This window comes from Macadamia integrifolia, chromosome 6 (genome assembly GCF_013358625.1).
Source record: "Macadamia integrifolia cultivar HAES 741 chromosome 6, SCU_Mint_v3, whole genome shotgun sequence".
Taxonomy (NCBI): Eukaryota; Viridiplantae; Streptophyta; class Magnoliopsida; order Proteales; family Proteaceae; genus Macadamia; species Macadamia integrifolia.
Genome location: NC_056562.1, coordinates 39,735,123 through 39,762,579, shown reverse-complemented (window position 1 = coordinate 39,762,579; position 27,457 = coordinate 39,735,123). Strand labels below are relative to the sequence as shown.

The window sequence follows — 27,457 nt, the reverse complement described above, 5'->3', positions numbered from 1 at the left end:
GGGGTGGGGTGCGGAATTGGTTTCCAAATTTATCTGTTGTGTTTCAGTACAATAATGTATTTCTTTCATTCCTAAACAATATTCTTTTGCTTTTAAGAAAATCTTAGAAGCAACCATTTTGCAACATGAAACTTTAGAGATGGCACAGACAATCAGATATACTTTCCCTTTCCAAGATGATCCAACCTTCAACTTTTCAAAGACTTTTCACAATCTAAAAACAGATAATTTCCATAGCCATTTTTAATTAGAGCTTGGAAAAGATTGAGGTAGTATTCTATCAAACATCCATTTTTAACAATGAATAGCAACTGTTAGGAGATAAATAAGTCATCACAACATTTAACCAATTAACCAAACCAAAAACAAAGTAGACATATCTTACAAACAGAACAATGATGACAACGGGGAGGTTTGTTATTTTGGCAGTGACCGCAGTATCCTACAGTTTGTCTTCCCTCCATCCCTTCTAATGAAGACCATGCAGAATTTATAGTTTCAGGGGTAGCAAACTCTGGCAATGGCATAGAACCCGCCATATCCAGACTCTCTTCCTCTGGTTCAGGTCTCCAATTTTCAGGAACAGAACCAGGATCCCGAAAAACTACCATCAGATAGCTCCAAGTTAATAAGATAAGCTGCCAAAAGAAGAAAAAGTGAAAGGCGGAACGAAATCATTCTTAATATTGTTTATTTCCAAACCAGAAACAGGTCAGATTACATACCACGATAATAAAATTCAAATGCAAGAAGCTGAAAGCAAACTGAAGCATAATTCTACCACTGATCCAACTTGAGAGGGCAGAAAGAAAGGTATGCAAAGGAAGATACTTTAGCACACATGATGAAATCCACAACTACAATAATAAATTGAATTCCTAATCTATGCTAATGAATTTTGATATAGATGAAGGTTGAATTTCAAATAATCAAGACTTAGAAATTATTTGTATGATACTGAGAAATTTGTAACAAATACTGTGTCTTCTGAAATTTAGCCAATAGCCATGTCTAAAAATTGACCACTTAAAAGGCTTTTCTAGCATATCCATTCATCAAGACACCTGAGGACTACAGACTAGCCCAATTGAAACCCATCAACTGACTCTTATGAAGGATCAATCTCTAAGTCCAAAAACTAATGAACCCCATCATCTGACTCTCATTAAGGATCAATCTCTAAGTCTTAAAAATCCTAGTTACAATCTTTAAGACCATCTCTTTGGTAGGCCAATCGGAACATAGGAGTTAAAATTCCAAGCTGCTCAACAGCTTACAATAGAAGGGGACGGCTACACTGATTGGATGGAATTCTTTCAGAAGGGGGGGCATAAGGGCACCAGAAAGAATCCACTTATAGAGAAGACCTTTTAATGTAGAAATAGAATCAACAAGTCAACCTAGTTCCAAAACAGCAGGATACTCTCAAAGAATCAAATATGGCTAAATATGCCATAGTACAATTTTCTAGCCAACACCGAATTAAATACAGATAATCATAGTTGAATTATGAGAAGTTATCATCTACTTTGACTCCAATTTTGTAGTGCAAGTCTAGACTAAGCACAGTCAATTACTCCAGAAACATTCAACAGCATAATAGAGGCATTCCTTCAAAACCTCCATTGACACAAAAATCTCAGATGAAGAGTATAAATCGATTAAAATTTAACTCAAATTAACAAAAGAGAAATAATAAAGGATAGTTGATATTTAAGAACATATAAACCCTATTACAGTTTATTCAAATCAAACACTCCAAAATAATTATCGAAAACTCAAGCAACTACAATAATAATATGCAGTAAAACAAAAACTGATGTCAGTGTCCTTAATTTTTGGCTTTTAATACAATACTGAACAAAGAAGCTCAACTACGCCTTTACCCAAATCAAAAGGGTTAACTCCGTGAATCCCGTTCCACCATTCAACATTTCAGAGAATGAAAAAAGTGATATTATATCGATTAAAAAGAAAATTTGAGGAATTTCAAAGCAGGATGTATAAGATATACCAGAAGATGAAATACGGTAACAATGGAAAAGGAGAGCGCCGATTGGAAGCCAGCGTGAAGCAGATGAGGACCACAAGTAAGGATTACAACGGCATAATAGGAGACAGCGATTAGCGCCACAACAAGGAGAATGATGAGATAACCCAGACCTCTAAGACCGGAGCAGAACTTGAATACATTCAAATCCATTCCAGGATTACTACTTCGATTAACTCCTCTGTAAGGGACGATCACGACAGGCCTTCTGCCTCGTGGCGGGAACAACCGTTTCCAGATATCTGGAGCCAGGATTAACAGATCCGCCGAAGCAGAAGCTCTTCTTCTAATCTTTTTAGCTCTTTAGGGTTTTGAATCGACAGAATACTACAAAAACGAAAACGATGATACAAGAAATTCGTCCCTACTCGGTCCTTAGAGATCCAATCCATATTCACTAGAGAATTGATAAAAAGTAATTAAAAATTCTTACTTTCGAGTTTGTAGTCGAAGTAAAGTAAACGTCGTTCAAGGCTTCAATATTCTTTAAAACGGCTAAAACCTCCGTTTGTTTCCATGTAAAACAGTAATAGACGGAAAATATTATTTTTAACTTCTTTTTTTTTTTTTTTAAGAAATTTGAAGAAACAATTTAAAATATCAAACAAAGTGAAATGTTTCTTGTAAGGGAATGCAATTCCGTAAGAGTCAATGAAAGAGATCGATGAAACATCAATGGAGATGTCATTTTCCCTTTTATAAGGGTGGTTGGCATAGGGATTAAGGACCACATTCTCTCACAAAAAACATTTTACGATAGAAAAATTTTTATTTAAAATATCATCAGTGTAAAAAATTTGCAATAAATCAAATAGAGCTTATGCATAAATAAATTTTCCCATTTAAAATACCAAAGACAATGGCATTGCATGATTCAGTCGGCCTTATGCATGAGGCATTCTAGATCTTCACCAACCAATTAATGAACTAAGCAGATAGATCACTCAAGTTGTTGGACTGCAACACATGCAATTCAGTTAATCAATGATGATTACTCAGTTAATCAAATCATTATTGACTTTGATACTATTCGTTAGAACTCATATGGATATCTTCATATTGATGTGCAATTAATTGACCCAAAATTATAACCAGCCAAACCTAATGAGTGAGACTAACATGAACTTTGATTCTTGGTTATGGATCCTGAACTCTCATTTAAATGCTAGACATGAATTTGTTCCCATGTATGTGTATCCATCAATTAGGTTTTTTCCTTCCTTTTTTGCTCAATCCATTAGGTTACATATTCTTCCAAGGTAGCATTAGTTAGATTTTGGTTAAAAAACACAAGTATATGGTATAGAATCATAAGTCTGTCACATTCTTTTCTTGTATATTTCTACTATTTATCATTATAACAAGAGGACACAATGTTTCTATCACGATAAAAAGGTCACAGTACTTCACATTTGACGTACATACAAAGCGTAGTTAGTCCCACACTTTATCAAAAAGTTTAGTCCCACAAGAATTTTAATTCACTACATAGAAAATAAAATAAAAGTTTTAATGCCTTAAAAAAATTTCTAAAAAAGATCTAATAGAGAGACAAGCTATTCACAAAATAGTTTAAACAAATGGGCAACTGCAAATGAAATAAAAAAATACAGTAGATGAGGTATATGATTGAAATCGACTTTCAAATTCAACAAGTTGCCACTTCAGATTGGGTTCTATATTTTCAACCAAAAAAAAAAAAAAATTTGTACTTTATTTTTCTAATGGTTAAAGTAATCACATCATCTTTCTATGTGGTATGTGGTGAGAACTAGGGGTGTCAATTCCGAACCCACACTGGTAGGCTTGACCAAACCCGACACATTTATGGTCCAGCTTGGACTGGCCCATTTAATAAATGTGTCGAGCTTGAGTCCGACATGTTTATTAGACAGACGTTCATGGTGCAAGTAGCTAGCCTGTCGGGCATTCGACCGAACCAACACATTTATATGCCTGACTTGAACAGACTCATTATAGCCCGACCCAGCCCGACCCCATTAATACTACATAAAATTCCTATTTTGACTTACCCTTTGCTTTGTAATATGTTTTAATTTAATTAAGCTTTATTTTGTAAGTTGTAAAGGTCATAATCTCTTATTTTTCTTTGTAAGAACAACCATGATCTCATATCATTTTTCATTTTTTATTAAAGATTTGTTTCACATATTTCTTGGCATTCAACCAATTTAAGAAACAATTTTAGGGTAGGCACGTTTAAATCCCGTTTAAACTTAAATAGGTCCGTAGCCAGGTTAAGGCCCGATTAAAACTCTTTTAAGGAAGCCCGATTAAAGTCTGACACCGATCGGCTCGATTATAAATCGTACTATGCTCCCAAAGTTAGGCCCATTTACTTAAATGGGCATTTATAGTGGATGTTTTCAAATGGTCAAACCCGATTAAGCCCAACCGAGATCCACCGACCGGACCGGTTGACACCCCTAGTGAGAACAAGGACCCTACCATATGTGTTATCATGAAAAGCACCTTTGGCTCTTTAATATAAAAGAATTTCTTGTTTTTTGTGTCGACATTGTCATGGTTTTACTATAAAGTGTGAAGTACCTTAAGTTGTGTTATTTTTACCTTCCTCTTTCAGAAATTTTACACAAACATGTGGTGAAAACATATTTTTAGCGACAGTTTTTTTCCATCGTCAAAAATCAGTTTTCATTACTAAAAATAAGTGCAACTATTTTTTAGCCGCTGCAAAGTTCACTACCTTTATTGCTATAGGAAAAAAAAAAAAAAAGGCAACAACAAACAATGGATAGTCGAAAAAAACATATATTTAACAACAATAATGATTTGTCTGAGTGATAACTTTCTATCCAAAAGCATTCTACATTGCCACAATTCAGAAATCTATGTAATCAACCTTTGAATTTATGGGGAAAATCCAATACATGATATTTGATAGATGATTAATCCTCATTTTTTCTTGTTAATCCAATGGTTAAAGACTACCTGCATCTACTTTGCACCAATTAAAGGATTAAAACGTAATAAAAGAATAAAGGCTGACATAGTTGGTCATGTGATCTACTGGTGTTTGTTTTATTTTTAATTTTTTTAATGCATAAGATACAAATGGTAAAAACAGGATCAAATAGGGTTAACCTCATATTGGCAAAAATTAAGGCTAGTTAGGGTCAACCCGGCCCAATCAGATCAATTAGGGCAAGTTGGATTGGCATGAGCCCCACAAGGTTGTGCCAGACATTGGGTTGGGCCTAGTTTGAGGATTGGGCTGGTTATTAAAGAAACCCAAAAGTATTTCTTTTCCACCCTAATAGTAGTAGTGAGTCCGGTGACTGTCTATCTCTTATTTGGTTTAAATTTGTTTTCTCTCTCTGAAGTTTTTATTTTTATTTTTATTATTTTTATATTTTTATATTTTATATTTTTTATTTCTTTTGGGATCTCATGACTCATGAGGATCTTAATAGTAAGAAATAAAACGAAGCAATACCGTCCAACCAACATTTAAATTGAAGGGGCTAAGGACGGTGATGCGGTGGTAGAGAGAGTCTAGTTATTGGTTCCTAATTCCCCAAGGGATGGAGTCATGTGCCCTAGAGAGCTAGCAACTAGGCCATTGATGGATGGATGGGGTCCTTATTAATTCACTATTAGACAAAAGAAAATTTCCCGTACTACTTAAATTGGATTAATGAGTTGGGCAGCTCAGCTCAGCAAGCGAAGAGAGAGAGAGAGAGAGAGAGAGAGAGAGAGGTTCAACCGCCACCTACCATCGCTTAATTAGTCTCTCTCCCTTGGCCAACAAACAATTTTAATGAATAATGAATTCATCCATCTGCTGTCTGTTAGTATATGTAAAGCTGAAACCAAATTAATTTCCTTCCCGCTCTATAACATCTATTACCCCACCTTAAATAAATGAGGATTGCTCTCAGGCATGCGTTTTGGCATCAAATGAGACTCGTATTTTTAAGTGTCGTGAAACTGGTAGTGGTGAATGGTGGGTTTGTACTTGTAGCCAATGAAGGATTTGCAGAGAGAATGAATAAGGCACAACCAAACAACAAACACCACCACAGTGACATATAGTACTGTACGTAATAATGTGTGCAACGAGATCCGTCTTAATGTTAGGGGGAAGGGTCGCTAATGACATGGTGAGCTTCATCGTGTTCACAGTGCTGGACCTGCTCGATGTCCTACTCTGTGTTGTCTACAAGGTTATCGATCTCGTGATCGAGGCAGAAGAATGGAAGAAACCCTGTTACTGCTCTTCCACCAAAGACGCAATCACTAGCAGCGGCAAGATTTTGTTATCAGAACAAGGGGAATCGAAAATTGTGTGCCTTAGCTCCAGTAAGTTGCAGTGGGAGGATATCTCCGACACGCTCTATACCCGTCCTTCGCTGCTGTTTGATCTTTCTAAATACACATTCAAGGAGCTGAAACGCCTCAAAATAGAGACCGCCGCCACCACCGTCTGGCAGACTCGCGAGAGGTCTAAAAATGGAACCGTGAGATCGACATTCACCATCAACTCCATCATTGGAAGGCAGCGATCGCATCCCATTCCTCAGAATGCGACACGTGGACAACAAAAAGACCAACGGTCAAGATTGGGTAAGGATTATTACTGTGATCTTAAAGTTGTCCACATGTCACACCTGCACTTCTTGGAGTACTTCCTCTTGCGAAGAGACCCCACTTTTCGTCCGAGCCCAAGTGCCGAAAGGTAAATTTCATTCAATTCTCAACTAAATTTACTCTATTTCTCTTTCACCTCCAATGTTGAATTATTACTTCAGCCCCCCACCATCCACATAAAGGAGAGAACGGATTAAGTTTTTCATTCTCTTACAGGATTGATCCACAGAGATAGAATCCACTCAAGAAAAAACCTTGTGGTGGTGACACTCCATAAAGGAGTATATATTAGTTAAGAATTAAGACTTACCCTTCATAAATATTAGAGTACTTACTGGTGTAGTTAATGGCAGACAAGAGTAAGATAGCAGGAGAAGATGTGTTGTTCATTCATGGGTTCATCTCATCGTCTGCTTTCTGGACGGAAACACTGTTTCCAAACTTTTCTGGTGCGGCAAGATCGAAGTACCGGTTGTTTGCCATGGATCTGCTAGGGTTCGGGAGGAGTCCCAAGCCAACAGATTCACTCTACACGCTAAGGGAGCATGTGGAAATGATCCAAAAGTCAGTGCTGGAGCCTTACAAGGTGAAATCCTTCCACATAGTAGCACACTCCTTGGGTTGCATTCTGGCTCTCGCCCTCGCCGTTAACCATCCCGGAGCTATCAAGTCCCTCACATTACTTGCCCCCGTAAGTGTACGTTGCTTCTCGATGTCTCGTGCTCGATCATGCCACCCATGGCCCTTAGAGCTTCTTCATTTGTTTTATGTGACGCAGCCTTACTTCCCAGTGCCCAAGGGTGAAGTGGCGAGCCAGTACGTGCTAAGAAAGGTGGCGCCGAGGCGAGTGTGGCCGCCGATGGCTTTGGGTGCATCCATTGCTTGCTGGTACGAACACATTAGCCGCACAGTTTGCCTGCTCATCTGCAAGAACCACAGGTTTTGGGAATTTCTTACCAAACTCGTCACCCAAAACAGGTAACCCAACGTCTACAATTACATCATTTGCTAAATTGGAATTGGAAGTCCAACATACACTTTTAGTTGAACACGCTTCTTAATTCTTAAATCTATTCTTCTGAAACTAATTAATTCATTAAATATTACTAAGAAGGAAACTTTAATTTATTAATGACGAAGATACCATCCAGAAAGCACAGCAAAACAAGACAAAAACGATCACGTCCAAAAACAAAAGAAGAATTCTTATTTCTTAAAGATGGGCGCGAGACTTCCTTTCACATATGGCCATATGAAAATAGAATTCAATTCCTTATTAAGGTTTAGGGCAAGAGTACCCTGTTCGTCTGCATGGCAACTGCGCCAATGTGCAAGGCAATCAGTCATTAAGAGGCCGTGGAGAGACACCTGGGCAAGGCAGCGAGGCAATGCAGTCTTTTTTTATTTTTGCTTGTGTTTGGACATATTAGCAAGTGTGCAGGGTTCTTTTCTACTAAATTTTAACTAAAGGGTATGTCTAAATGTAATCGATCTGGTTACAAAAACCTTGTAACCTAAATTACTATGTCCTCATTATTTTGTCATTTTATAATTACTTTTATTTTGTCATTTTGTGATTGCTTTTAAGGTCAAAAAAGTAAATTCAACTTCAACTTTTTGAATCGTTACTTTGATTTAAACAGCAAAACGAGGTGTATTTTTGAGAATGAATACATTCTTTCCAAACAACCCCAACAACCCCTCGCCCCAATTGATCGTCTTCTTCCTCGCGAGTCTTTCTGTTACCTTTGTTGATTTTTATGGCATAAAGTTCGACGAGATCATCTCCAATGAGTCAACTAAAGGCTCTCTTTCTTCTCGGCGTGTCCAATGCTTTTCTGGGTTTTAGGGTTTAAAACTGCTAGTGGACTTCATTTTTGTTTTTTGAAGTTTAGAAAACAAAACCTCTTCCCAAAAATTCATGTATCAATTATATTGCAATAATTTCTATTGTCGTGCATTAGAGATGAGGTCGGTAAGATAGTTCTAATCATGTCTCTCTCTCTTTTCAAAGAAATCAATTGTATTAAATATGCTAGTGTTTTCAAGAAAGTTAAAATCCAGGAAGATGACAAATGGCAATATTGTAGGCTTTTTTTTCTCGCAAAACAATATCTTAGGCTTGGTACTACTATAATGATGACATGTGAAATTTCATAATTATAATATATTTTATAGGTTGATTCTAAGGGTTTTGGGATTGATTCTGGTCAATTCCAATTTGATTTGGATTTGGATTGATATTGGCAGCTACTGATTTGATCTCTGATTCCGTGTTTAAAATCTATTATAAGGTTTATAAGACTACATCGTGGGTCTTAAGATTTGAGGGCGATTCTAGGGTTCTTTTTTATCCGATTTTGATTCGATTGGATCAAAATTTATAGGAATCAGTTCCAAGGATGTAGGGGACAATATCAGTATCGGTCTCTGTCGATGTCTATTCGATACCGATCTAGATCAGATGGGATCGGTGCGTATCGGTCTACATTACCCCTGATTTTTATAAAAGTTACTACTTTTTTCCTATTTTACCCCTGAAATGATCTGGATAACAGATCCAGATTGAGGATTGATCTCAGCCAATACAATCGATCCTAGACCAATACTTGAAACCATGATCAATTCGATCTCCAATTTCAAGTTTAAAATCCCTAGTTGATTTGGTTAGTTCGGATCAATCCCAATTATGATCATTACATAATGACATATCTACGATTTTAGGGATTAGGCTGTTGGTTTTTAGAATTTAGTGTCAATTCCAGCATTTTTGTGATTGATTCGGATCTGATCCAAACTGGAATCATTAAGGACCAATTTACTCTTTGATTTTGAGTTAAAATTCTGGTATTAGCCGATTTGGATTATAATTGGTCGTGAACTATCCAACTCCGGCAATTCTAGAATGGTCAATTTAGAATTGGAATCACTAGAAGGATTGTTTTGATATTCAATTTTGAGTTTAAAATCATTGGTTGAATAAACCAATTTCAATCCAAATCGACCATAGGAATACCTATCCAGGCTGTTTCAGAATGACTGATTATAAGGCTTTTGTGATTGATTCGATCCATTTCCGATTTTGATCACTTTGATCTATATTTTATATAGTACTAGGCCAAACTGAAATCAATGTTTAATTTCAATTCAGACCGGTTCGGTTTTTATTGAGTTGACTTAATGGCCTCTTGTAGGTAATTTGTTCTCTTTTAGTAACTTTTTTAAAGTTGTTATAAGGTTTTTTACGGTTTCGATTCACTTGATCTGGTCAAATTCAATTTTTCATCAATTTGATAAAAACTCAATTCGATGAAGATTCGTTTCACGTTTCTCTTGATTAGTCCAACCTGCTTGGATTGAAAATGGACACCCTTACTCAAAGCAATAGACCCAATCACCCAACGGTTAGTAATATATATATATATATATATATATATTTTCCAATCCTATGTTGGGGTTTAGGGAGACGAGGAATTGAGATTTGAGATTCCAAACTTAGTGATGGGTTTATTTGAAGATAAAGTTTCATTTCTACCTTTTTTAGACACTTTGTCATAAAAAGTGGTGCATCAACTTTTTAAGCTTTTATTGGGAATATAAACACATGAAATTACTTTTTGAATCCTCTTGAACCAATCATTTCTTTCACATTATAGGACTTGTAGGTAACTTAGAAGTAGGTTACAAGCCTTTTGTAACTTACCTAGGTTACAACTAGACAATCCCTTAACTAAAATTTAAAAGACCAACAGAAGACCCACTGATTGATGTGGGATGATATTTCTATAATTGCTGGTTGGTGCGGGATGATAACCATATCTCGTACCTCTTAACTCATCCCATGCCCAACACATCCCGATGTATGGGTGAGATATCTCAGCATAGGCGTAGCACTGTCGGACTTATTCCGGCCAGGCCTAACCTTATTTATTGATGTTGGTTGGGCCAGGTTGGCACTGATTAACCTTCATAACCCCTAGCCCTATGTATGTTATAATTTTGTATATATAATTATATACAATGGAAAAAGAAAGTTGCTTGCCGGCTGACCCTTGAACGTAGACATAAGGGCATGCAAAATTAATCCCCACCCCCATGAAATCAAATATCTTATTCATGTTGATGCTTTTGCACGTGTTCTCATTAAATTATGGTTACAAGAAGATTTCCGCTTTTATATAATGACTAATTGTTGATATGTAAACAAAAATGACAGGATGAGGACGTATATGTTGGAGGCATTCTTTTGCCATACACATAACGCTGCATGGCACACCTTACACAACATCATCTGTGGGACTGCCGGAAAAGTTGATGACTATTTGGATGCCGTCCGGGATCGGCTGAACTGCGAAGTAACCGTTTTCCATGGAAGAGACGATGAACTTCTCCCCATCGACTGTAGCTATGAAATCCAATCAAGAATACCACGAGCTCGTGTTAAGGTGATTGAGAAGAAAGATCACATCACTATCGTTCTGGGAAGGCAGAAAGCTTTTGCCAAAGAACTTGAGGAGATCTGGAAGCAATCCACACTGGTTAACACAAAAGAACAGACGCAGACCTCAATTGTTATTGCTGAAGACTGAAGTCCTTGATAAAATTTTGGGATCGGTCGTGGTCGATTGGACCGTTCCGATTCTAATTTTTGAAACAATGAGGAACCATTGTCACATTAAGTTTAAGTATGGAAAACTGGTTACTTGCGATCAGATCGATTTCCTCAGAACTAATGCTTACTTTTGCTAGTAATGACTACGGAGGAAAGGGGGAAAACTAACGTTTGCGCATGTGGGTACGAGAACCATTCTCATATGATCTTGATACACACATGGAAAATATCCAAAATCCATAATAGTGCTGGATTCCATGTGTGGATCTGCATCGTACAAGAACTTGATCCATCTTCAAAATTAGGGGCGTCAAAAGTTAACCCATGAACGATTATTATTTGAGTACTCATGGTGCTTGGTTGTAGCCTAATGGACACCCAAACGCCACGAGTAATCGACCAGGGCCTTGATCTACTTGTAGCCAAATTAATCCGTCCATTATTTCATCAACTTGATCTTGATTAATGACCGTTAATCGACCGAATGAATATAATTGTGTCCATGCCTTGCCTTGATTGGAGCATAGTTAGTAAGTACGTGTTTATTATAGGAGGCTGAATTAATTAAACATCTATTTAAAAAAAAAAATTGTATTAATGATTTTAATAAATTAAAAAGAGGGATGTAAAATACTCCTTATATGCTTTTTTTCCCTAATATTTATTTTAATTAATCATAGAGAGGGGTTTTTTTTTTTAATTTAAAATCATAACTTTCTAAGTACATATATATTTCATATTAAATACATATCCGTATTTTTGTATATAGAGTGATCGTATTAAACACGTGTAGTATCATTACCGTACACATTTATTATGCCAATTTTTGGAAAATAATATTTCTGTCTAACTTATTCAATTGTTGTACATATCCGTTCTCATATCATTGTTATTTCTAACTTACTAACCATGGACTAAAAAGCCTTAAATTGGTGCAAACTAAACCAAAAACAGTCGGGAAAGACCGGTTGAACCCTCTAGGGAGAAGTCACCAAACGCACCACGCAGTCTTTTTTTATTTGGAGGCATCAGGTTTGGATGTGTTCTTTGGGGGCCTAGAAGGCCCAGGCCCATTGCGGAGTTAATGATCCATTTCCTTTACTACCCTTTGGGGATTTAAAATAGTTTTATCAATTCGAGAAAGCTCCTGAAGAGGAAAAGAAAGAAGAGCGCACTGCACAGCGCCAAAATTACGATTCATTATAGAAAGCCGGGAAACTGAAAGGAATAGAAAGGAAGGGCACACCGCTCTCTCTCTCTCTCTCTGTTTCTGAACACAGAATCACAGACGGCAAGCAAAGAAGGAAGTAATGCAGCAGCCACAGCAAATGCTTCCAATGATTCCTTCATTTCCTCCAACGAATATCACAACGGAACAGATTCAGAAGGTTTAATCCCCTTTCTTAATTCTATTCTCTCCTTAATTAGGGCTTTCTTTGGACTTTTCTTCTGGTATCACGGGTTTCAACTATTTGGAAGATTTCGACTTTCAGGCTCTCTCTCTAATTAACAACAGTAGTCTCTCTTTTTCTTCTTTCAAGTGCGTATGCAGTGTGTTTGGTTGAAACAATGTTTGCTAAATTTGCTTTCCCAACTTTCTTTTCTGAATCCCTGATTTTTTTTTCTCCTGAGTTGGACGGTCGAATCACTGGAAGTTGCTTTGGATTCTAACACTGTCCTAATATGCGAAGCCATTCCTACATTTATGGTTTTCAGAAACCTGACCTCAACTCCAGGAATGCTTGTTACTCCTTGTAGCTCTGCAATTTTGTTTATGAGTTTTTGGACCAACCAATTTCCCATAGAAAGGGTCCGTGTATAGATAAAGATCTTAGTGATTGGCCAATAATATGTCGCTACTTTGGTGGCCTTCAACCTTCGGTGGTGTTCCTCTCCCTCACTCAATGCTCTTGGCCAGTAAAGCTATCATGGTTCTGTTATTCGGACTGGGCTACATCACATTGTTTCAGATTTGCGTCTAGTAGGACATGGGATGTAGTACCAGACAGCCAACCCTGAAATATAGGCTCCTTTTACTTGTTTGCTAATTTATTTCAGTTGTTAATCGAAAAAAAAAAAAATTATCTACAATGAGAAGCTTTTTATTGGGTTAACCTTTTGCATTGAATTAAACAACAGGACTTAGATGTAAAATGTACTATATCTCATGGGGGCATGAACAAATTAATTTTCTCCTCTTTTTTTTTTTTTTGGTGGGGGGTGGGGGGTGTGTGGGTTGGGTTGGGTTGTGCTCAAAAGTAGCAATGTTATCTTTGTCAACTGGCTAAAATAAGGAGGAACTTCAAGTGGTAGGAATTTCTCATACTGCATAGACTTTCCAATTTTAAAATTTTTGCTTCCTGTTTGATTGCTTCTACAGTTGTGGTTCTGTAATAGTTGATAATGGTATCGTAATGATTTATCATAATAAATTAATTTCATATAGACAATCTCTGCATTGGCAACATATTATTGTTCCATTCTTTAGTGTGGTGTTGTCAAATCTCCTTGGCGGCCATAGAAGCATGCCCAACCCCAATGAACAGGGAAACTTGGAGAGAATGAGGAGGGTTGCATATTTAATGTGCATACATCTTCAAGGATGTGTCTGAATGTTGTTAATAGCAGCTGGAAAACTAAACTTGAGAGACCCTTTCAGGTTCCTTATCTATATATTGTGTTTGTACTTTCCTGATTATTTAAGGTTACAGTCCTTTGCCCTTGGATCTAAAGCTGCAAAAGAAATCAGTGGAAATATTTAACTGCTGAAGGTAGGGTTTCTTAATTGGATAAACTTTTTCCTAGCTTCGACTCTCTATTGCTATCTTTGGTTCTTTGGCTGAGTAACTATTCCATGTACTGATAGTATATCTATTACTTTTATTACATAACTTGATGTTGATGTGTTAAAATCTCTTGGATAAAGTGTTGCGATCCCATTCCCTTTCCTTTTTGAATAAATAACAGAAGGTTTGTGTCATGATTATTAATGTATATAAAATGGACAAAGCCCCATCAATACCCCAAATGCAACTATTTATTTATCCAATCCATCCATTCAATTATTCTTTTGGGAGAAAAGTAAATTGTGAACTGGTCCAAAACTGGTGCACATTTTTCTCGATTATGGAGTTTTCCATGTGGTAGCTGCACTAGGATCCAACTAATACAAGATACTCTATGCAATGCTCTGCTGTGTTTTTGAGACATGGTGAAATACATTTTTCATCTACTTTATGTATTCCTGCATATCCGTCTTTTTAGTCTACATATACTGCTATCATAACTACTATCAAAATTTGAATTAATGTAGAAACAAGATTCATGTTGTCGACACCATATAGTTGCCACTAGGCTTAATTGAGTTTATTATATTACTATTAAAATTTATGTGCTTATAATAAATGTTTATATCTTAATGTATGTGTGTTTTCCACTTACTAATGGCTATATTTGCAAGTTCTCCACTCCAAGATTTTGTCCATAACTGCTACTTGTTGGTTTTCTTATGCTTCTGTATTTTTCAAAGTAATTCCTGCTCCTGTAGCTTGGAGAGTTGAATATCTTATCTGTCCTTGTAAAGCCATCAATGCTAATGGATAATCTTATTACTGTTGTGAATTAACCTGTCTTCATCAAGATATCAAAAACTCTAGTGGGAGGGGCGCTTGACATTCTCAGAGATCTTATATTTTTATTATTTGATGGATTTAGTGGCCTGTAACTAGTGTTTGTAATGTTGTTGATATTTTCTGCTTTATGCAGTACCTGGATGAAAACAAAAAGTTGATTCTGGCAATTTTGGACAATCAAAACCTTGGCAAATTAGCCGAGTGTGCCCAGTAAGTGACTAACTGGAATTTCCTTTCTTTATTGGCTTGACCTTCATATGGGGACAACACCATTACTATTTTGCTCTGGTCTCTGGGTGTGCCTATAGATGCATCATCCCCTTGTGGTATGAAAAATGAAGTATTTTCATTTTTGGTTTTGAGTGACCATTTCCTTAGCTTTCCTTCACATGTAGTTTGTATTTTCAGTGATGGCTTTTCCTTGTCATTTAGAGGTGAGAAACTTTGATGGTTCTTGGGAGTTATTTTTAGGCCAGAACAATCTTGGAATATACTTAGCATGTTATGAAGCTAGTATGGTTGACCACTGTTTAGCTGTCGAAAACTAGAACAGAACCTTTTAACACCTTATATTTAAGACCCAAACTCAGATATAGGACCTTTTCTATTGATTTGTTTTCTTTGATGTGCCACACTCTTGTCCTTCCATTGATATGTTTCTCAACTAACTTGTTTCAGCTAACGATTACCTGCTACGTTTATGATTTTGGTTCATATAACCTTTATCAAATTTAATACTACTCGACTATAAGCATTTATTGCTAATATTATATAGTTTTATACTGAATTACCTAATTTAGTTCTTCCTAACAATGGGACTATGTGGATGTGTGCTATTCAACTTTGAGAGTCCAACTATGATACTTATGTCAGCATTTAGCATGGATCCACATCTTCATAATTTACATAGATTAGCTAAATATAGTTCATTTGAAGTGTTGTGTGATTGACAAATTCCTTTAAAACTTAAAGGAAATTTGTATAGGACAGTCATATGACTGACTATGATGTATGGTGCGGAATGTTGGGCAGTTAGAAGCATCATGTAGATCAACTCAATGTTGTGAAGATGAGGATGTTGAGATGGATGTGTGGCAAAACTACGAAGGATTAAGTAAGGAGTGATCATATTAGAGCTGATTTGGGAGTAGTTCTAATACATGATAAGCTACAAGAAAGTTGTTTGAGGTGCCATGTCCACGTTTAACAGAGGCCTTTGGATGCTCCGGTACAAAAGAGTGATTTGATTTAAATTGAAGGAACTAAAAGAGCCAAGGGTAGACCTAAAATGACCCTAGGATATGTGGAGAGGAAAGACATGCATAGCTTAAACATTGTATTAAGTATGACCTAGAATAAAACTGATTGGAGGAAAGGATCTATGTAGCTGACCCCATTAATTTGGGATAAAGCTGAGTTGTTGTTCTTGTTGTATGTTCTAATAAACAATGAAGGTTTGATCTTCGTATGAATCTATTCACAGTGAAAATTAGCCATCATGCTGTGGACTTTGATTTAAAATTTTGGTTCAGATTGAAGTTTAGATATGGAAGTATTCTTTCTGATAAAGATTGAAGACCTGAAATTATTGGATTTTGTTGCAAGCTTGCATCATGATCTTCAGATCTCTCTCCCACCCCCTCTCCACCACCCTCTTTGTTTCCTTTTGCTCTTAATATAAGATAGTTGGGCAGGTAAAAGGCCCTTAATTTCTTTAAGTCCTGTCAATAGAACCTTCCTAAGGGAGCTGAGGTTTTCTTGTAGTAGTTTTTAATGTCACACTAGCTTTGGGAACACATTGGAAAGAATTTTGGATTGAATTGGAGCCTTTAACGAGCCATCCCGACCTTGTAGGCTTCTATGGATGGCAAGTACTGGGTATTTACTTGTTTGAATGCTGGAGTTTGTTGTACTTTCTGTCTGCTTCATGAAGGCCTTTACAAGCTCATGATACTATGAATGTAGGTATCACATTTAAAAGGCATAAGAAATCTGACAAGATCTTTATTGATGTATTTGTTGCACTATCTGTCCACCTCATGAAAGTCTGTACAAGTTCATGATACTATCCACGTGGGTTTCACATTTAGGAGGCAGAAGAAATATGACAGGATTCTTATTGATGTTGAACCAGTGACAGGAAATTACCACTGTCCGGAGGTATTCAATATAGTGAGCCAATCCTAGAGACCATGAAGAACATTTTGTTGTTCACAAAAGGTAGAAAATTTGTTTGTTTCAGTTACTACAAATGGGCTATAGATATTATTGCGTCCCAAGGGAGATATGATATCCACTACCTGCTCCTTTAACTAATAAGTTCAGAAACAAAATATCCTAGAAAACGGTAGGTTCGGCTGAATTCAATTGTGGGCATTATGATAAGTTATCTTGATCTAATGACATTCTTATTTAACATTTTTCTTGTGTGATTTTGATTTGATTGTAGGTATCAAGCTCAGCTTCAGAAGAATTTGATGTATCTAGCAGCAATTGCTGATGCCCAACCACAGGCAGCAAACATGCCGCCTCAGGTAGGTTGGAAACATATAAAACATGTTGGTCAGTCTTAATCAAATTTTCACTGGTGATCCCTGTCAACATTTGCAGATGCCTCCACATCCTGCAATGCAACAGGGAGGCCACTACATGCAATATCCTCAGGCAGCAATTGCTCAGCAACCTGTTTTTGCACCTAGGGCCTCTTTGCAGTTTAACCCACAGCAAATGCAGGAACAGCAGCAGCAGCTTCACTTACACCAGCAATCAATGCAAGGGCACATGGGCATGAGACCTGGAGCCAACAATGGGATGCTTGCCATGCATAATGAGACTCTTGGAGGTGGCAGTGGTGGAAGCCAACCATCAGCTGTGGGCCTAGGTGAGTTTACACGCGGTGGTGGCAGTGGCAATAGTGGTGCTGCTGGTGCTTCAAGCGGATCCTTGGATGTACGAGGGGGGAGTAAGCATGATGTCTCAGAGGCAGGTTCTGGTGATGGGCAGGGAAACTCAGCTGCTGGGCATGGCAGCGCTGATGGGGATCCATCATACCTTAAGGGAGCAGAAGATGGCAACTGAAATGAACTGGTGATAGGGTGCTACATGAGTTGAGGGGGTGTGTTGGTGTTTCACTTTTTCGTATACTAGTGCTGCTATACTTATCAACTACAATGTATGTTTCCTGTTCCCTCTTTCAAGCAAAAGAGTTTGTATGTGCATGAATTTTCTACAAACAAATGCAGAAGAATAGGCAAAACAGAACTTGTATAAATTTACATCTCTTAACAGCATTTGTTCTTCTTGTGTAGGATTGAATGTAAAATGCACTGTAGGTGATCCATGATCGGAGAGGAGATTTATGACTGGACTTTCAAGAACATATATATATATATATATATATATTCTGAGATCTTTTATAGAATTTCTTTTTCTCTTGTTCTTTGTACTTTCCCTTTCATCTTTTTTCGGGGTCAGTCACTGTGGGGAGCACACCTAAAGTTCAAACTGTGTGTGGTTTACGCTCTTCATGACTTCATCGTTTGGAGAGGTAGGGAGTGAAAACGACCAAAAGATGAATAAATTATGTCTTTGAAACCTTTTCTTTTTGGTGTATCAGGGATATGGGTGGGAGGCTTCTAAGAACATCAAGTTCCCCTTTCCTCCTCAGTACTCAATAGACGTAGATAGGTAATAACCCTTCTTTTCTTTCCATCTGTATTCCCCAGTCAAAGCCGCAGAGAAAGATTACAGTACAAAGAAGACAGAACATTACTTTTTAACTCTACTATTAATTTGAATAACCCAAAAGCTGTCTCGATCGTCGACACGCCTTCTTTCCTTTTCGTACAGAGGATTTGGACAGAAGCAACAACACCTTCAATGACTGTTTTGCAATGCTTCAGCACTTCAACATCACCTTCAAAGATACTGTGTTAAGGAAACATGGCTACTTACGCTCTTGCTAGTCACAGCTTTCTTTGGATCATCTTCATTCTGGTTTTATACCCGGCCCTTTTTCTGTCCCCCTTCTTTTGGCCGACTCTCTGGGTGTTGCTTTTCTGCATCTTGTAAGATTTTTTTTTTCTAATAATGAATGTTTTTATTTACCAAAAAAAAGATGGAAGCAACAGCAAAGGCCATTGTTTCGAAGTCACCGCAGCAAAGTCGTATATATGTAGTGATTAGTTCTCTAGTGGATCTCAAAATCGATCAGAAATCAATCTAATCTGTTTTCATAACTTTTCAGTTTGGATATCAAAGGTTTTTTCAGAAATCAATTAAATGGTTTGGTTTTGGTTTTAAATGATTTTATTAGGTTTTAAAAAAAAATTGTACATATGATTTTTTTTTTCTTTTCTTTTTTATTGAAATAGATTTAAATTTAACATCGAATTGAATCGTTTATTATTATATTTTTTCTTTAAAAAATTGTAAGGTTATGATTATTTATATTTTTTATTTAAAATATTTGAATGTCTTACTTTTTTAGTGGTATTTGTTAATTCTTATCATAATTGTTTATTCTAACAATGAATATCTTAAATTATTATTTATATATTAATTGATTTATGTGAATTACCTAAACGATTGACCATTAGTTTAAATGGTTCAATTCAGTATTATTTATATATTAATTGGTTTATGTGATTTACCTACACGATTGACCATTAGTTTAAATGGTTCAATTCAGTAGGAACCATTTAACTAAACGATCTTGATTTTGGTTTACTTTAAAACCAAAATCAAACCATTTATAAAACAGTTTCACAATTTCGATGTAAATGGCACCATATGGTTTCATTTTGGTTTTGACACCCTTAAATAGTTAAATCTAAGTATCTAGCCAAATGAAATGACTGAGCACGAGACTTCTTCAATTTCAATCTGATTCTGATTCAGAACAAATTGAAATCAATCAAAATCGCTCCCAAAACTCTAGAATCGGCCATTTAATCTAAAAACCCAATGATTCTGAAAAATCTTGGCTTGAATATTTCGACTCAAAACGGAATTGTTCTTTACCAATACCGAGGAAAATCAGTCAACTCCTAATCTAATTCAACGATTTTTTTTAACCTGCATCGGAGCTAGCTAATTCGACCATTTCAAGCTCCTCTATTAGTCACCACAATGTCTGGGTCAATTCGATGACCAGTATCTTGCTAATGCTCTGAAATGAAGTGGCGATAGTGTGCCAAAATGAGTACAGTAGATGGTGTTGGTGTGTCTGTTGGTGTTTCACTATACTCACGTCGACTCCAATGTATTTTTTCTGTTCTCTCTAGATATATGCGCGTGAATTTTCTATAAACAGGTAAACAAATCTTCCTTGGACAAAATTTAACATATCTTAAACCTACTTGTTTAAAGATCAATTATGACTTAGGACTTTCTAAAACATATATTTAGAGATGTTTTCTTGGATTTCTTTTTCTCGTATTCTTTATTCTCGTCTCTTTTTGGTCAATCACTATGGATAGACTCCTGAGGTCCAACCCATGAATAGTTTTGTATAGTTTACACTTCACATTCCCCATTGTTTATAGAGTAGGTAGTTTAAGAAAGACGGAAAGATGAATAAATGACGTTTCTTATAGCTTTTCTTTGTGGTGTTTCTATCATGCATATTGGTGGGGTCTCCTACAAACATCCAGTCCAAGTCTCCCTTTCCAGTTTCCTCCCAGGGATTTAATGATCGCTATGGATTACAGTATCAATCTCGGCCGGTATCAATCTGGATCTATCTGTATAATTCGAGATACATGTCTGAATCCTCTTCCTCCTCCTAGTTTCCCACTCCCGCTATTCAGTCCTTAATCTGATCATGAGGATTGGGGCATCGTTAGGATTTCCATTTCCATTTTACAAACCGTCACTTTATTTATTTTTATTTTTTTGACAGAAAGAAACGGTCACTTTATTTATTGTTACATTAGTAGTACTAGTAGTATTAGGTAATAGTGGAAATATTTATATAAAACGGTTTGCCTATTCAACGCTCCTCCGATGGTAACGATACAACCGATTTTTGTTAGATTGCAAGTCTTCAATCAAATCAAAACCTAGTAATAATAAAAGAAAGAAAGAAAGAAAAAAAAAAAAAAAAAGAGCAAATCTATCTTATCTTAAAGTCAGAAAAAAAGGGGTAGAGAACTGAATAAAGAAGCTCTCTCTCTCTCTCTCTCTCTCCGGAAATCAAAATCAGAAACAGAAGAAAACCGCCAAGAATAAGAATCCAGAAAGTCACACCAGCAAACTCTAAAAAACTGAAGTGTATATACACTTCTATACGATCAATCTACATATAGTTTTGTATACCATCTTCTACATAAACATCAAGATCACAAAGCAGAGTAAAATATTGGGGGCTTGGAGCTTACCTGTATTATATATGATATGATAAAGTAGCATTAGGTACCCTACCTTTGAAACCCCACAATTACGCTTCCCCATCATTTTCAGCAGCTGAGCCATTAACACGCAACCAACTAACTTCACAGCTCCCCTGTCTCGATATAATATACCCTCCCCTCCCCTTGTTAGAATGACAGGAATCTACGCTACTAGCAACAAAGTAGTGTCTTCTTCTCTGTCCAACCAACGATCAAAGACAGGACCAAACAAAGGACAATCAAAAGCGAAAGGGTGGGAAGTAGGGGATAGTAAAGAAGAATTGAAGATGAAAGAAGATCAGCAGCAGCACCAATACAGAAGGAAATTCACTGGGCCAACGGTATATCTACTTCTCCTCGCTCTATCCTACTCTTTGGGATACATGTCTGGTTCCTCTTCCTCCTCTTCCACCACCGCCACAAACACCAACATCGCCACCGAGCAAGAGTCCCTCCACCTTCTTCAACCCAGAACCGAAAGTAATCAAACTTTCCAAAATACAGCAGAACCAAGCGGAAGAGGAAACAGTTGCACCGCCATATCCCAATCCGAAACCGACCACTACCAATTCTCCACTCAGTGCGGCGCTCCAATCCCCTCGGAGCACGTCCGGCAGAAAATTTTAGATGGACTCTTCAACGGTAGCTCCCCCTTCGTGGGCTTCCCCCCACCGCACGCCGTTCCCTACCTCCGGCAGAAACGGATAAAAGGCTGGGGCTCCAACGGTGCCGTCTTCGAGAACCTCATCCGTAAAGTTAGACCCACGACCATAATCGAAGTGGGTACCTTCCTCGGGGCTTCAACCATCCACATGGCCCAGGTCGCCAAGGGACTCGGCCTCCACCATACCCAAATCATCTGCGTCGACGATTTTCGAGGTTGGGCTGGATTCCGGGATCTTATCACGGGCGTACCGATGATCAATGGGGACGTGACGCTGCTCTACCAGTTTATGCAGAACGTGGCTCACTTTAATGTCACCGATATGGTTCTTCCCCTTCCCTTCTCCAGTGCATCAACTCTGGAAAAGCTGTGCGAGTATGGAGTGTTTGGGGACCTCATCGAGGTCGACGCCGGTCACGATTTCCACTCGGCCTGGTCAGATATTAACCGGGCTTATAAGATCTTGAGACCCGGCGGGGTCATCTTTGGCCACGATTACTTTACCGCCGCTGACAAGAGAGGCGTCCGGCGAGCCGTGAACTTGTTTGCTCGACTGAAGAGCCTTCGAATCCTGCTCGACGGTCAGCACTGGGTCATCCACTCTGACGCTTAGTCTTGCCCTGTTCATTACGCAGTCCTTTCGTTTACTTTGTCACTTATATTTGGTCGGTCCCTTGAAAAACAGATCGACTTCCAAAAGTGTATAGTCATACTGTACGTTAAGATACCATAATTCCCCAAGAAAAAGGAAAAAGAAATAATAATAATGGTTTCCCAATAAGCATATGGGGCGTCTTAATGTGGAAGGAGACTAGGAGAGTGATGCCCACAGCATGAAATGTTAGAGGCTATGGGATCTCAAGTGTCATGGAAATTTTCCCAAAAACCACAATTGTTATTATTTGGCTTTTGTTAAATGTAATAAAGATTATCGGACCATTTCGAATCGGTCAAATCAGCCAATCCCGATTCCAAACGTAATGGAACATCTATTCTAAAGTATATGGGATTAATTCCGATAGGATTCCCTCAGTTTTGAATTTGAATCCCTGCATATGGGCTTTTTTTTTTGGGAAACGTGGGCTACTCCTATTTGGATGATATACACATAATAGTTGAAAATGATAAAGAACAAGTGGTTTGAGTGAAAGGATTTTTTTCTTTTTCTTTAATTGTTTCAATGTATAATCTTCTATGAAATAAAGCAGATACTAATCTTTCAGCCGGCACAAAAGACAACATTTCAACTTCTAATTCCAACCATATGTACTATAATAATACAATTGTGTTATTTTCCAGATAAAAAGTCACATCTTTTTTTATGATAGTTATCAAGGCGTTGTCTTGGTATTCGCGTTGCAATACCTTGCGTCTTGATAAACCTTGTTTTAAGTTATTTTTTATATTTACATCTAAACAAATATTAAAAGATCTTATTGCAACAATTACAATTCAAATTAAAATCAACCCAGAATTGAATGGAATCGATCAGCTTTGTACACGCAGAATCACAATTGATCAAAATCAATACTAGTTGATTTCAAATCAATCGAGCTGATTATCCCAAATCGGAATTTAAAACCATGTCTTAAATCAAACAAATAGTGGAATACCATTTCTTTATAGAAAAATCTTCCTTTCCACAATTTACATGAGAACAAACGTAGCCTGTAGAAAATGTTTCATCAAAGGTACGAAATACCTGGATCTAAAATGGGTCGCGCTATTCTTTACCATAAACCATAAATGACAGGGTCATTGCATTATATTCTTTCCACTAGCCAGTAAAGGGCTGGCCCTAATGGTGCTCCTACCTCTAGAACCTATGGGGCTAACAGTTCACAAGGGTTAGTAACATTTAATTGGTGAGCTCTTCACCATCTCATTGGTCAAATTTGATAAAAAGTTTGTTTTTACCTTGGTGGTGGTGGGGAATCTAGAGACTCCAATCTGCCCGAGTGTCCATATTTTTCCCCCTTTCAGAACATTAACATACATTCAAGAAGAAAAAGCAGGAAAAAAAAAACTATAGATGGATACTTAATCTGCTGAGCCACCCCAAAATGAAGAATTAATCTAAGAATAATGATAAACAATTACCCAGCAGGCCATCCCAAAATGAGGAGATTATAGTAGAGCCAGAAACATCAACTTGAGAAAACAACAAATACTTGTACTTCCACCAATCTAAGCAGGCACTGGATGATTCAGCTCCATTATAATTATAAATATTGTCTTCACAACATCAAACTTGGTTCCTGCCACAACATATATGACAGAATTACTCAAGAAATTTACTGTATTCGTGAAAGGAAAGCATAAACATCCAAAGGCAATACTGATTCAAGATATAGAAATGAGATTAATCAACTTCATGATAACTAAGCTTGTAAATTCAATGGCAATATTGTACCAAAAAAAAATCAATGGCAATAGCTTTTGCTTGAACTAAAGCAAGTGGGTCCTTCAAAAATAATAAAATGAAATAATGATGAACTACAAAAGTACCCAGTTGTAAAATATAAACGATGACGGAACAGTGACAATACAAGGTATTTTTCATTAAATTTGACCCAGTGCATGGGTTTCACCCTCAGGCACATTGAGCCCGAGACTAGGGATAAGCCAAAGGTGTCAAAAGCTTATGTCTGTGCCGGTCACTAGGTTCAACCTCTAATTGGGAGCCAACCCTAACAATCATAAACATTTCCAAGAAACAAACAGATTATCCAGAAGATTTAAAAAATAAATCAGTCTAACAATTAGTAGAACAGCAAACTGAATGTCAAATCATTTATCAAACATCTAGGTCATGATGTGCTGTTATGACCACCAAGAAGACATTAGAAAGGACCAGCAGCAAATAAAGCAAAACAAAATTAAATATCGGGTGCGTCTTGTTGTCACCAAGGTGGTGAAGTGAGAAGTAACATTCTTTTCATTGCCCCTTATCTTATTCTCCAAAGTTATGAGCATTCAAAATAATTTGAAATTAAGATCATTATATCATTATTAAAAATTGCCCATTTTTTTGAATAGGCATTTGAATGATAGGCTTTACCATCATTAAAAAAAATGTTATACTAACAATGGCAAAAAAAAAAGTAAGGTTAGGACTTTTTTTTCACTATCCTTGCTTACACTAGATTTTACCTTAAATATTTCTTTTGAAGTTGGGCACATGGAAAGAATGAGAATACTTACTATCTTCTAGATGTTAAGGCACCAGACATTGCTCTGTCAAAAAAACCAAACATTCAATTAAACAAGTTTATACCAATTTTAAATGGAAGAAATGGGAAATGAAGGCTACCTAACCATCTTACTACCTTCCCTGTTGTTTCCCTTCAAAATTTGTGCCATGTCTCCCATTACTTGATCCTTTGTTTGGAAAGCTAGCTAAACCTGTTCTGTCAGGATTTGCTCCATTTCCAACAGACGAATGCACTGAAGAATGGCCAGCCCTAATACCAGATTGAAAGCCATTTGATTCCTGAACATCTTTAGGTTTGCTCAAAATTTTTACATTTGAGAGACCTTGAACAATGTTAAAACAGACACCATTTGAATGCTGATTTTGCATAGCTGAATATTGCGAAAGCTTGTCAGATACATCTCCAGGAGTTGTAATAGTTGTTTCTGTTGAAACAACTTTCACAGGCTTGGCGTCAATGGACGGAACCTTCTTTAAACGATGAGTCTGTGCCATGGGAGTAACAGCAACAGATGGCAACAAGGATGAATAAGGAGCAGAAACCGCAGCTGCAGCAGCAACTTTGGCAACAGCTGCCGTAGCTGAAATGATTTCTTGTGCTCCTTCACGAAGCAGAATAAAGTCCCCTTCAATTACAAATAACTGAAATTGCAAAGTGAGTGCAAGCATGATGACATAAATTTACATAAATATAAATTTGACAATGCATGCCCACAGAAACTTACTTCAGGATGACCAGCCACAAAGTCATCAAGCTTTCCATATATTTTCTTGTAATCATGCCAATGGAGAGGAGCCAGCATCTTTCCAAGTCTATTCAGAAGCTGCATTTGACATGGATATAGCACAACTGCTAAGGTGGCAATATTTGGAAAGAGAAAAACAGTACTAGTGTGTGATGGTACAAAACTCACAGTGGAACTAATTCTAATTCTGCCACCAGATCCAGCAGGTATTGCACGAACAATACAAACCAACAGTGATTTTTCATCTAGAAGACTAGGTTCAGAAATCTTTCCTGGTGTCAACACATTCAATGCCCGTCCAGCAGAGATAGAAGCTTCAGGCACAACCATATAGAAGTCTCTGGTTTCACTGGAATTAACTGGAAGGCTTGGGGTATCAGACAGTGATGTATGAATCGCAGACCATGATTGTTCTGCATTTGAACACTGACCATCATGTGAATGGTTGGCTTCAGCAATGTTTTGATCCTGTCCCATCAGAATATAATGTTGGGTGAATATTTCATATTCCATATCAGACGATTTCAGGATTCCAGACTGACCACATAGAAACTACTTTAAGAGGCACAGCCTTTTTTCCTTCCCCCTTCAATGAGGAATCATGAATCAAGTAGATAGACAAAACTATAGCAGACTAACAGTTAGGTGCCTATCTGGCCAACCTCATCAAATTGAACCTCTATAAGACTATAGCACAGTATTGGCAAACCTTGGTCTCATTCTTCTGCTCAGGAGGTTCCAATCTTGATGCATCATGAAACAGGGCAGAGGTTTCTTGTGAGTTCTGTGGTTGCTGCGTCTTCAAGTAGCCTTCACCACTTGATTCATGAAGCTGATTCAAGACAATAATTCGGTTGATCATTGTCTGATAAAACAAAAGACTAAAAATTCAAATAAATACAAACAAGAGCATTCTCCACCACAACCTGTGCTTCCTCACTGGATGAAGTGATTTCAGAACCAGGCTCCTGGTTTGAGCTGATATCAGTGTCCAGATAGTCCGAATGGAGAACTTGATCATTTCCAGTAAGTGCATACTCGTAATGGGCATCAGACCTCAAAAGACTCTGTTCTGTTTGGGATGGCTGATATTGGTTCTGATTTGACATATGTGAACCATCCGATACAGCCTAAAGGGGGAGATTGGGTAAAGAAAACTAAGAATTAAAAACTAGGAATGGTGATTTATACATATACTTCACACGAATTTCAACTGTCATCACCTGCTGATACTGCCAGTGTGGGTGGGATGACATTGCAGGCACTGGCAGAAAATGGTTCACATTAGATAGAGGCACATGTGAATTGGTAGATGGTACAGACTGAAGAACACCTTGTTGATGCATAATAAAAGGGTGAAGTGCTGTCATCTGTCCAGGAGGTGGAAGGTAGGTTTCCACTCCAAGTAGCGAAGACGGGACAACCGGAACTCCAGAGGCATGATCATTCTAGTAAAGGCCCAAAAAAATATCAAAATTTGTGACTTTGAATTTTCTGAAATTAAAAAAAAAAAGG

General features: G+C 37.3%; 4 protein-coding genes and 1 pseudogene across 12 annotated transcripts in view; 3 read left to right on the top strand and 2 right to left on the bottom strand.

The window, feature by feature from the left end:
• Positions 1-2,475, bottom strand: part of LOC122081487 (probable protein S-acyltransferase 12) — an 8,678-nt gene extending 6,203 nt beyond the window's left edge. The window contains exons 1-2 of one of the 2 annotated variants that reach the window (XR_006141099.1): positions 2,015-2,475; positions 386-638 (exon numbers count right to left, since the gene is read on the bottom strand). Coding sequence is in view for 1 of the 2 variants with exons in the window: in XM_042648634.1 (XP_042504568.1) it covers positions 386-638; positions 2,015-2,203 (442 nt within the window). In the remaining variant the exon portion in view is untranslated. The remainder of the gene's footprint in view (positions 1-385; positions 639-2,014) is intronic. The other variant, XM_042648634.1, reaches the window with a different exon arrangement.
• Positions 2,476-6,055: 3,580 nt separating this feature from the next.
• Positions 6,056-11,430, top strand: LOC122082697 (annotated as a pseudogene).
• A 1,009-nt stretch (positions 11,431-12,439) lies between these two features.
• Positions 12,440-18,335, top strand: LOC122082783 (GRF1-interacting factor 2-like). Of its 2 annotated transcripts, XR_006141404.1 has the most exons (5): positions 12,440-12,682; positions 15,060-15,136; positions 17,376-17,460; positions 17,537-18,098; positions 18,235-18,335. XR_006141404.1 is itself a non-coding variant. In XM_042650554.1 (4 exons), exons 1-4 carry the CDS (start codon positions 12,605-12,607, stop codon positions 18,002-18,004), a joined length of 708 nt encoding a protein of 235 aa, XP_042506488.1. In that variant the 5' UTR covers positions 12,440-12,604; the 3' UTR covers positions 18,005-18,335. The 2 variants fall into 2 exon arrangements, 1 of the variants encoding a protein (XP_042506488.1); XM_042650554.1 differs by having other exon boundaries at positions 17,537-18,335.
• Positions 18,336-21,366: 3,031 nt separating this feature from the next.
• On the top strand, positions 21,367-22,937 carry LOC122081764. Its single transcript, XM_042649017.1, has one exon. It carries the CDS (start codon positions 21,471-21,473, stop codon positions 22,593-22,595), a length of 1,125 nt encoding a protein of 374 aa, XP_042504951.1. The 5' UTR covers positions 21,367-21,470; the 3' UTR covers positions 22,596-22,937.
• Positions 22,938-23,996: 1,059 nt separating this feature from the next.
• The window catches only part of LOC122081762, a 7,686-nt gene continuing 4,225 nt past the window's right edge, over positions 23,997-27,457 (bottom strand). For 6 of the 7 annotated variants that reach the window (XM_042649011.1, XM_042649013.1, XM_042649014.1 and 3 more), the window contains exons 9-16: positions 27,166-27,390; positions 26,869-27,072; positions 26,652-26,774; positions 26,111-26,410; positions 25,922-26,020; positions 25,312-25,838; positions 25,187-25,219; positions 23,997-24,240 (exon numbers count right to left, since the gene is read on the bottom strand). In XM_042649011.1, coding sequence (XP_042504945.1) covers position 24,240; positions 25,187-25,219; positions 25,312-25,838; positions 25,922-26,020; positions 26,111-26,410; positions 26,652-26,774; positions 26,869-27,072; positions 27,166-27,390 — 1,512 coding nt within the window. In that variant the 3' untranslated portion in view covers positions 23,997-24,239. Of the gene's footprint in view, positions 24,241-25,135; positions 25,220-25,311; positions 25,839-25,921; positions 26,021-26,110; positions 26,411-26,651; positions 26,775-26,868; positions 27,073-27,165; positions 27,391-27,457 lie in introns of all 7 variants that reach the window. The other variant, XR_006141195.1, reaches the window with a different exon arrangement.